This window comes from Hemibagrus wyckioides, linkage group LG13, assembly GCF_019097595.1.
Source record: "Hemibagrus wyckioides isolate EC202008001 linkage group LG13, SWU_Hwy_1.0, whole genome shotgun sequence".
Lineage (NCBI taxonomy): Eukaryota > Metazoa > Chordata > Actinopteri > Siluriformes > Bagridae > Hemibagrus > Hemibagrus wyckioides.
The window spans coordinates 9,288,230-9,300,365 of record NC_080722.1 but is presented as its reverse complement, the minus strand read 5'-3'; the positions used below and the strand labels follow the sequence as shown (position 1 = coordinate 9,300,365).

Here is a 12,136-nt window from a genome sequence, read left to right as displayed (position 1 = left end):
TTTGCTACTGCGAACTTGTTTTTATATTTTTATATTTCGTACTTTAGTATAATTCGTATTCTTATTTTTTATATTGCGTATTTTTGTATTTTATTTTTATATTTTTTATCCTGTCTTTCGTTCTGTCCTTATTCCTTTTCCTTTTCCTAGGGTCATAACAGTCGTGTAAGCATTTCACTGCATATCACACTGTGTACGATTATGTATGTGACGAATAAAATTTGATTTTGAATTTAATAAAAAGTAATATACAGTCATCAAAACTGTAATAAGTATTAGCTATTAATTAATGAAGGCTGCAATGAATGAATGAATCTTTTTTTATTCATTAGAAAGAACAAAGAAAATGGAAAGTCTGCAGCATGACACAGGATGAGAAAAAGAAAGATTAGGGTTTTTTTGACCAGGAAACAAGCTCAATGTGCTTCGACTGATTCAGTCATCCAGTAAGTGCCTCGCTTCAAACAGCAAAGGTTTAAAAACACACTTCCATTAGTGATCAAAGGCGTCTCAGTCTATCCAACTGAAGGATGATGTACCCTGCTTGTAAAAGTCTGGGATCATTGCTAGATTTTCTGACAGAACTACTTTTTGTCAAGTTAAATATTATGCTACATTATAAAAGAATTCAAAGAATTAAAAATTCGTGTATGGCTAAGACCTAAGCACTTGGCAGAGGCAGAAAAACATGTGTGTGCTCCAGCACTATACTGTTATAGTATAACACTATGCAATACGATACTACTAGACTAGAGGGTTTTAGTTTGATGCCCTCTAATGAACTCATCTGGGCATGTCGTGGTTTACACATTTCATTTTGGTCTCATCTAAGCATGATAAAGTGGTCACAGTTGTAACATCAGCTGCACTTGCTGAACTTCAGTGCTACATTTTGTGCAACTTTGAAGGGCTTAATCAGCACAACCCTCACAAACAACTTTAACAAATTAGAGTTTGTGAAACTGTTCGAGGTGCAGTGTGGAGGAGGACAGAATTTTGCTGTATGAATCTCTATGATTAATGCTGCAGCAATTCATGCAACTATTAATAAACTAAACTACTCCATATGACTAATGTGGACACCTGACCATCACACCCAATTGTGAACCTTCCCCCAAATTTGCAAGCATACAATTGTAAACGTGTCTTTATATGTTATAGCTTTAAGATTTTCCTTCACTGGAACTACACTATATTGCCAAAAGTATTCGCTCACCCATCCAAATAATCAGAATCAGGTGTTCCAATCACTTCCATGGCCACAGGTGTATAAAATGCAGCACCTAGGCATGCAGACTGTTTTTACAAACATTTGTGAAAGAATGGGTCGCTCTCAGGAGCTCAGTGAATTCCAGCGTGGAACTGTGATAGGATGCCACCTGTGCAACAAATCCAGTCGTGAAATTTCCTCGCTCCTAAATATTCCACAGTCAACTGTCAGCTGTATTATAAGAACGTGGAAGTGTTTGGGAACGACAGCAACTCAGCCACGAAGTGGTAGGCCACGTAAACTGACGGAGCGGGGTCAGCGGATGCTGAGGCGCATAGTGCGAAGAGGTCGCCAACTTTCTGCAGAGTCAATCGCTACAGACCTCCAAACTTCATGTGGCCTTCAGATTAGCTCAAGAACAGTGCGCAGAGAGCTTCATGGAATGGGTTTCCATGGCCAAGCAGCTGCATCCAAGCCATACATCACCAAGTGCAATGCAAAGTGTCGGATGCAGTGGTGTAAAGCACGCCGCCACTGGACTCTAGAGCAGTAAAGACGCGTTCTCTGGAGTGACGAATCGCGCTTCTCCATCTGGCAATCTGATGGACGAGTCTGGGTTTGGCGGTTGCCAGGAGAACGGTACTTGTCTGACTGCATTGTGCCAAGTGTAAAGTTTGGTGGAGGGGGGATTATGGTGTGTGGTTGTTTTTCAGGAGCTGGGCTTGGCCCCTTAGTTCCAGTGAAAGGAACTCTGAATGCTTCAGCATACCAAGACATTTTGGACAATTCCATGCTCCCAACTTTGTGGGAACAGTTTGGAGCTGGCCCCTTCCTCTTCCAACATGACTGTGCACCAGTGCACAAAGCAAGGTCCATAAAGACATGGATGACAGAGTCTGGTGTGGATGAACTTGACTGGCCTGCACAGAGTCCTGACCTCAACCCGATAGAACACCTTTGGGATGAATTAGAGCGGAGACTGAGAGCCAGGCCTTCTCGTCCAACATCAGTGTGTGACCTCACAAATGCACTTCTGGAAGAATGGTCAAAAATTCCCATAAACACACTCCTAAACCTTGTGGACAGCCTTCCCAGAAGAGTTGAAGCTGTTATAGTTGCAAAGGGTGGACCGACGTCATATTGAACCCTATGGATTAGGAATGGGATGTCACTTAAGTTCATATGCGAGTCAAGGCAGGTGAGCGAATACTTTTGGCAATATAGTGTATGAGGCCCAAAGCTGTTCTCGCATGACGTTCCCATGTGCACAATGCAAGCTTCATAAAGACACGGTTTGCCAAGGTTGGTGTAAAAAAACTCAAGTGCATTTCCTGCACAAATCCTTGACCTCAACCTTATTGAACACTGAGATGAAAAACCTCCTGACCCAACATCAGTGCCTGACTTCATTAATGCTCTTGTGCCTGAATGAACACAAATCCCCACAGCCATGCTCTGAAAGTGCAGTGCCAATCCTTCCCAGAAGAGTGGAGGCTGCTTTAGCAGCAAGCTGGACCAACTCTATATTAATATCCATTGTTTTCAATAGTCACATATGGGTGTGTTGGTCAGGTGTCCACATACTTTTGTGCATATATACTTTATATTTGTTGCCTATAAATAAAGCTTGTTGAAGTTGCTGACATGTTAATCATTAGCCAGTAAGCTCTGGATACTGTGCTTTTCATACTTACAGTGCACTACATGATTGGAAGATTTTTCTAAAGGCTACATTCCAAATATTAAATGATATGCTAGTAAATTGAGAGGCCTCACCGAATCAGTTCAAGCCTTAAACACTTAAGCATACCCTGTTATTGGCTTCCTCAACATTGCCTTTCCTACAGGGATTTCCTTTCATTCTCAACACTGCCTGCTTTTAGTATTTATTGTCTAACAAAAAGAAGGCAGCACTAGGAATAAATACCCTGTGTATATAATGGATGAATGAATGATACACAAAGCACTTGATGTTCAAAACCAGCCTCTAAACCTGATGTGATGTTACACACTTTATCCCCATTTTTGATGGCCTGGAACTGCACGATTAAAGAAGATGAAGAGATTAAGCAAGCCAGTGCCCACTGCTGAATGCTGGATTACCTTTCTCTCCAAAGATCCATCTCCTGTTCATGCTGGTAATGAAGAAGATGGGCGTCTGAGTGACACACATCAGGAAGTCAGTTATGGCCAGATTAATAATGAACATGTTGGCTGGTGTTCTTAGGCTTCGGCTCCTACAAGGGAACGTGGATGAGAGACAGACTGAAAGTTAGAAGTGTAATCTCTGTGGTTTAGGTGCATATCGTTTGGGGTTTTCTGCTGAGAGACTGGGAAAGTGGCCAGGAGTTGAGAGTGATAAATATCTATAAGTTTTCAGTTAATGGGTTCAAATTAACTATTAATACATTAAGGTAACTGAGCAATAGGTATACACCACAAAAAAAACCCCTGTTGAACACCAGTGACAGGATACTGGCAGGGATTGGTGCTACTTTTTTTCTCTGTTTAAGGCCCTTGTCTAAAACGTTGACCCATGTGAATAAAAGACTTTAGACTGCAAAGGCATTCTCATCCTCTTGGTATTTACACTACAGTTCTCTTGCTACAAGTGTAAATGTTATTTCAGCAGCCTGCTAACCTTCATCATGATCAGATGTATGTATGTAGCACCAACCACTATTAGCCTCTACTACTGCAGTGGTCTGATGCTTCTTTCGTTTTATTAGCACGATGTTGAGCAACAGTCTGCTTTGTATACGTTTCTTTACACTAGCTACATCTGTAACAAAAGGAGGTCTCTTACTTGCAGAAGGCGTACATGACCAGAAAGTTGCCCACCATGCCAGTGATGCCAATGATTAAGATAACAGAGCCAATTGTATAGTGGGCATGGTCTGGAACATCCACAGTGGGAAAAGGATACCGAAGAGTTTGAATCATAGACACCTGTGAAATGAGACAAGCAAATAACAGGTCAAGGGAAGAGCTAGATAATGATTTAATGCTTTAATGATGCTTTTTCATCAAACACCATAGTGACACATTTTGCTGTCATTTCCACTGCTGAATTACTTAGAGTTTCTCTCCTGAATTTGGATATGATTCTTACCAGGATACGATGGGACAGAGTTAAAAAGAAAAACTAGGGCTGTGAATATTCTATGTGAAATTGCATAGAAAAGAATATTAATTCAATTCAATTCAATTCAGTTTTATTTGTATAGCACTTGTACAGGTTTATAAAACTTTAGAAATATACAAATTAGAACTAAAAGAAGAAGAATTGTCTCTCTGTAAGAAGGAGACAACAAAATCACAATTGTAGTGGAATACTCTTCAGAAGAAATGATGACTTGAGCCACTTATTCATGTGGACTGCCCATGACCCAGGGGACTGCTGTGGATAGAACCACTCGCGCCGTCTTTGAACTGCTGTTGCATCCGTCAGCTTTGGGCAGGAAGGAATTAGTGCTAGGTCCATAATGAACTCAGAAATTATGCTGACCTATTATTCCTCAGGAGCTCTTGGTTGCACAATTCCATGTGAATGTAACATGTTTCAGAAAGAACATTATTTACATTTACATAATTTACTGTCCAGTGTCACCCAAAATGAGGACAGGTTCTGAGCCTGGTTCCTCTTAATGTTTCTTCCTCTTATCATCTCAGGGAGTTTTTCCTTGCAACCGCCACCTCAGGCTTACTCATTAGGGGTAAATGTTAGGGATAAATTGCAACTTTATAAATAACTTAATAAATTCTATATTTCTATACTTCTGTAAAGCTGCTGTTGTTAAACCTCTATATTTTAATGTTTATTGCCTCTCTCATACTGTTTAATATGCACTCAAATACACAAGGTGATTTAGTAATTAGGAAGATTTTGACATCATCTGAAGGTTGAACTGCGGCTTTGTTTACAAATTAGGTGAAAGTTCCACCTACTTTAAATGCCACCAAATATGCAGGCTTTTGGTTGTGAAGGGTGTTGTAGTGAGGCTGGACTAGTGATTGTGAAGATTGTAATAAATGCCTGATCAGCTTCAGTGCTTGCTGCAAGAGATGTCAGATGGATATTTATAGAAAGAACTGTCCATCTAAACCTTGTGGGTACTACTGATGTGATCAAGGCTAAGAGACTGCCTGATATTTATTGCATGTATTATGTATGAAAGAGTAGAATCAAACCTGAATCTGGCCACAACATTCAATAACTAAACTGGAACACTACTCATGTTAAAGAAAAAGAAAAGGGTTAAAAAAACACCATCCTAGAACTAAGTGAACCAAAGAGAACCAATATCAATGAGTGTTATGTATGTAGGTTACAATAGCATCAGGTTACTTTGTATATTGACTCTGAGTGCTAATTATTGAACCACAGTTAACATGCTCAGTCTAACTATAGCTAATTTCAGCTTCAGGTATACTCCATGATGCCAGTTTACAGATTTGTAAGAGTGTAAATCAAATCAACTTCATACAAAGTGAGATAAGCAAATGTGCATCCTTACACATCAAAGAATATAAGACAAAGCAGGCATCACATTGCTAATGGCATTGTTTGGAAAATCTATGTATCTAAGTTCTAAAACTCTGTGTAATATTATCCAAACTGAAGTAAAAACACACATCTCACACTGAAAGCCTTTGAGCACTGAAAGAAGAGTCTTGACTCATTTTATATCAGACTTTTGGAGATAAAATAATTCATTAGTTTTTATTGATAGAAAATGTCTGACTTTCATTCTGAAGTGAAATGGAACACCGGTGTACTGGTACAAAGGGTTCATTTATTTATGTTCTATACAGATCTGTCCAATTCTGCTCTTTCTCTTAAATCTTCTTGCTTATTTTCTTGCTTTGCTGTGCTTTGTCTTTCCAAATCTCTTAATGTTCAGTCAGTAATTCCTGCTGTGTAGAGATCAAGAAATATCTTTACTATAATGAGCATGCAAATCTGCCTTCCCAGATTCAACTTGAAGTAAAAAAAAATAAATAAATTAGGAAGCCCTTATTTGATGTCTTGGTATATTATCCAGCATCACTGTAAAACAACTGAAGATGTTTGAACACACCAGGAGAGGCGCCGCTCTCAGATCAGATAAACCGTAGAGTTCTGTGTCAAACTTTTGTATATTATTTTGATTTTTATTTCCAATGGTGAAAAACATAAATTAATTAAAAAAAAACAAACAAAAAAACTTTGCACAAAGTAAGTAAAATTCTGAGTTGGACTATCAGGAGCCGTACACAAGGGTCGAACAGTTAAATTATTGAGACATCATGAAATTCTTATATCTTATAATCTTACAGTTACTTATTGGGTGACAGTATGCTGAAGTCAGGCCTGGTCTTGTACATCATCAGCGTAGAACCGATAGCTAACTTAAAATGCTACCTTAGTTCCAGCCAATTAAAACTGTGTCTTTTCTGAGAAATTAATTTAATATTAAATCAGATTTTCTGACCTGAAAAAAGGACAGCTAAATAAAAAATCCCCCAGGTCAAAATCCATTGCTGTAGGTTCCTTTATTCTTATCGAGGTATCACATAAACTTAAACATCAAAAAATAACTGACTTTAAGTGAGTCTATCCCCAGGCACCCTCCGTACACAAAGCTCTAAGGTAAATGCTCGAGAACGGAAGAGAAACTATTCAAACCAGTGCCTTAGGCTCAGTTCAATAGCTAGAATGTGAATGGGATTTACCTAAGCTGGTATTATTAAAAACTTCTAACTTCTATAAAAAGGCCCCTATTGCAGCCCGATCAACAAATCTGTCAATCATGACATGAACATTTAGACTATTTACAGGATCTTAGGAATATTGGGTTTTATACCAGTTACAGTGTGATGCTGTTGACTGACTCCCAGTAACACCAGTTTCAGTAGTGTCAGCATCAGCAATATAATAAAGCAATAATTTGACATCTCAAAGGTTTAATTTTATTTAGTTGCTTATTTTTAAATAATGTCTGACCATCCTCTTGATATTCTTTTTATTCTTCTTCTTATCATCATCATCATCATCATCATCATCATCATCATCATCATCATCATCATTATTATTATTATTATTATTATTATTATTATTATTTGTATTATTATTGTTGTTGTTGTTGTTGTTGATGTGAAAGAAGTTCAAAAAGTTGGTTACATTTTTAAAGGACAGATTCTAAACACAGCTGACATAAAATTAAAGAATATTACATTTGTTCACAATACTTTATATTATATTATATTATGTTATAATTTATTATATTATATTATATTATATATATAATATTATATTATATTATATTATATTATATTATATTATATTATATTATATTATATTATATTATATTATATTATATTATATTATATCATATTGGATAGCTGCAGGACAGCATTTGCCAACACAACTGTAAAAAGAAATCAAATGTAAAATGTAACCCCAATAAATCAATCAATCAATCAATCAAAAGGATTTACCATTTTATCAATATTTTGTCAATACTACACAAAAAGCCTGTGTTGTTCAATATCAATACTAATATTTGGAATAAGCTTCAAAAGTTGGTAAAATGTTCGTGTTTAGTCAGGGCTTTGGGAATTAAACTCTCCTTGTTGGTACCGATGTGAAAATTGAAGGAGAATCAAGACAAAATGAGATATTGATGCTGTCAGTCTACCAATCTTATGCAATCCCCCATGACTTTCAAATGGAATGGAGGAGTGCTGATGTCTCATGGTAACCACATGACTGTGCTTCAGCCTCTCTCTGTTTAGTTACGCTGTTCTGACTGGAAGTATTCATATACATGTATGCTCACTGTCCCTCCCTTCGCCTGTGACCTGCTGAAGCACTTCTGCGCTAGTTGTTTACATCACCCCTTATGACACATCTTCCAAAGTCACTGTTCCGTTATAGCACTGTGTTTAGTCACCTTATCAATGACCTTAGATGAAGCTATCAGCTTCAGAAAGGTAAAGGTCAGAGGTCCATTACAGTGTGGACTAAACATGCTCAAACGCTACTAAATCTAATAAAAAGCACATCCCTTGATTATGATCAATCATGTCCAGGCTCAATGTGTGCTTTATTGACCATTGAAGTCATGTCCAAATAAACTGAACTCTGCTTTGTGTTTATACAGACAGCAACTTGATGTGGAAATGTAAATGTGAAGCAAGTCAAAAACCATTTGGGAGTTGTGTTTTTATCCAGACAATTACATGTATATAATAACTTCACAATCAGCTCAATGTGCTATTTGTAAGCAGGTGCCATACAGAGTCACATGACAAAAAAACACCAAATGACAGTGAACCACAGGTCAAATTGATCCGTCAGCACACAGAATCGGCTGAAGAAGAATTGTGTGAAAGCTATACTCCTGCTTAAAAATGTGCCTAAAATCACAACATATGAATGCTAGAAGACGCTATTGCCCAGGAATCAGTGGAATCTTAAGAAAAAATGGATTTTCATTTAAAAATGGAGTAAACTACAGCTGGTGTACCCTATTCTGAGCTCTAACAGTGCTGAGTGTGTGTGTCACTTATTAATTGTTTTGATGGAAAATTAATAAACAAGAGTAAGTAAGAGTGTATTTTATTATTTTACTATTTTACCTTCTGGAAGACATCAAGTGTACAGAATACTGTGTTCTTATATTAAATCTACAGAAGATGCATGTGTCCTCATGTTAAAAATGTATATATATATATTTTAAATGGTAGCATTTTTGCAGCCAGCTTCCTTCCGTTAAATAATATTTTTTTAAATAAACTTATGTATAAATATACATAATGACATCACTTCCTGCAGCAACCCGGTGTCTAGGTTTGACAACTTTGACAACTCTCACTACCAGTGTGTAAAATATAACCGAGTTCTGTTCTCAACATCTAATCACCACTGTTCCCAAAGATCAATAACTGATGACCAGTGTTCCCAGTGACCAATTACTGATTGGTCTGTCAGTATGAGAGTGATATGTTTGTATATTTGACTGATTCTTTGAATGAACCTCTGTATCTTACCAACCAATCGCTGATAACCGTTGATTTTTCCACCAGCACACTTCTTTGTTCTTCTTTTAAACTCTATTCTTGGCTATACTGTATTTATAAGTAGCTAATTATTCCAAGCATATTTCTTTGTGTATATTCCCAGGCTACTCACCACTACATCTTTTTAGATCTAGTTCAGTTGAACGTTCTGACAAAAAGAAAAGAGTATGTTATTGATTTCATAATAGCAGCTCATACAGAGGGACATTGATGACAGATGTGCCACATAATACTGATAATAAATGAATTTTTTTTTTTTAAAGACAGTGTTGTAATAAAGTAAAACCTCTAATCATTGCATGTGGTAATGTTTATGTAACATTTAGGGAAGGCGTTTTGTCTTGTGGTGTAAGCACTTTAACAGCAGTACATTGCTTTGCAACTTTGATCTGATAGGGAAGGTCTTCAGTACAGAGGAGATTATGCTGGTTTCTTTTTATTCATTTTTTTTAAGAGAAGAGAGAGAGAGAGAGAGAGAGAGAGAGAGAGAGGAATGACCATTTATTGCAGCTATAACTAAGTGAGAACATGACCTAACTTTGCTTCCAACATTAAAGTGATGTTTCATACATTAATAAATTCAGCTTTGTAATCATTGTGAAGTTTACTGTGTTTAAGCACTCTGTTTCATATAACAGCTCAGTCTTCTTCCTTTATAATCTGAGTTCTTGTTATGTGGCTATAGCATTTTATAAATAAATAAATTTTCATAAATAAAAAAATAACTAGTAGCAATTCTGCTTTTGTGAATATGTAAATATTTCTGATGCAATGACCAAAGATGACTTCTGTCTTTAAGGGAATAATTTATTCAGCATTCACGCATACAGCGACTTGCAGCGACAAAGCAACCGATTATTTATTCTCAATGAAAGCTGGTGACGTCCAGTGACATGAGTGACAGTAACCGTTGGTGACTAAACGCAGGCGTGTCCAGCAATGCATCACTGATAAGATGAGTTTATGCAAATATCGAGGAACTTGGTGCAGCAACAACGAAAGGTCGTGAAGATAGTAGAGCGCACTAGATCCATGACAAACATCACATGCTGCTTTTCTTCTTATATCGTATGATATGATGCATAAATACACTGCTGAATTTTATATACAAACACTTTCCATCTAAAATGTTTTATTTTGCAGCAAGAAAACTGAATTTAGAATGCTAGTTGCACATGCCACTTATAAACGTTATTACAATGGCAACAAGTACTAGGAAGGCCTAATGGCGACTTCATAGTACAACGACTGAAGACTTGCAGCGGTAAAAGCGTAGCATTAAAATTATTATTATTATTATTATTATTATTATTATTATTATTATTCTATAATAATAATAATAATATGTCTATTCTGATAAACGAAAATCTATTCACTTCTACAATATGAAGAATATGAAGGTTTTGATATGCAAGTAATCACAACGATGAATATGCAAATTATCCAGTGACGTCACGGGGTGACTTCTAGACGGTTTTTGAGCATGCATTAGTGACCCCTGAAAATAGCTGGCAACACAGCTGCTGTCCAATACGTTTTCATCAAGACTTCCTTACATGATGCGGAGTGAGAAAGAAAACAAAAAAAGTGGCGGAATCTAAAGAGCTCTTATCTATAGTGCACTAATTAATATCGACCGGTTTATTAGCAGCAAATGTCTCCACGTGAGCATCATCTATAATGTCAGCTCGGCGACTGGGCACATGAGATTACAAGACACCGTGATGTAGTTTACTATCAAATGAAGACGTCACGGCTTTACACTAAGAAAGATTCTCTTTCTTAATCCAGCTGCTGCGCTCTGCAGATGTTGAGCGCAAATTGTCTCTCCAGCGCGGCTGAACTCCTGTTGCTTATTACGTTTACTTGAAAATTCCCCAAAATTACTACAGAATAGAAATAGAATTACTATAGCCTAACGTAACATACTTATACTGAGCTTATACAATTTATGAATCTTGCTTAAAGCAGTGATTGATCAGGAGCACGTGATAAACCAACTCTGTACGACTTAATAGCTGCGTCCCCCCCCACTGTATTTCCTCGCAACACATCTGCATACAAGTCATCCCATAAAGTTAAACAGAAAAGGCTTGTTGGTAGATGCAAAAATATCACTGATAGCTGCACTAACACGTGCACACCTTCTTCTCAGTGGTATTAAATCAAATTGCATGATTTAATAAAATAAATCATGCACAGGATGCAGAACCCGCACTCACGAGCCTGTTGAACGTCACCTCATCAGCGTGAATGAGTTTGAACTGTAGCGCGTGACAGACCACAGGCATTTCCCCAAGCTCCGCGCTCATTCATCCATCCATCCATCCATCCATCCATCCATCCACGCGCGCGCTCTTTAAGATCTTACACTGGTCAGATATAATAGTACGGAGCAAGTTGCTTCATCCCACAATCAGTGATATAACAAGAAGACAATTTCACTGCAAGGCTGAAGTTATCCAGGTATGAACGAGGTCTTACCGAGGTGGTGCGCTCGTGCAGCTCCGCGCTGCTGTAGTTCCAAGGCTCGTCGGTGTGTCCCGCCATGCTGTTCGGCTCCGGAGTGATGGGGAACCCCGAGCAAAAAGTTCAGAGAGGAGAAAGTGCTACTGTTTGCTACTGCTTAGTGCGAGACGAGCATCACGGGTTGTTCCCTATAAGGCTAAAGGGGAAGAGAGTTCCCCCTCTGCCTGTGGAAGAAAGTTTGCCGGAGACAAGGTGTGTAAAACAGGTGTAAGACAGAGCACGCGCACGATACCACTGGACTTTAGAGTCTTTCCTCTATTGTAATCACACAGCACAATTGAAGAGCATGGACCAGTACATGCATACAAAGCTTAGAAAGCTGCACATGCTCTC

General features: G+C 37.8%; 1 protein-coding gene across 1 annotated transcript in view; it reads right to left on the bottom strand.

The window, feature by feature from the left end:
* The window catches only part of opn4b (opsin 4b), a 23,830-nt gene extending 11,694 nt beyond the window's left edge, over positions 1-12,136 (bottom strand). The window contains exons 1-3 of the mRNA XM_058407192.1: positions 11,759-12,136; positions 4,017-4,159; positions 3,314-3,447 (exon numbers count right to left, since the gene is read on the bottom strand). Coding sequence (XP_058263175.1) covers positions 3,314-3,447; positions 4,017-4,159; positions 11,759-11,824 — 343 coding nt within the window. The 5' untranslated portion in view covers positions 11,825-12,136. The remainder of the gene's footprint in view (positions 1-3,313; positions 3,448-4,016; positions 4,160-11,758) is intronic.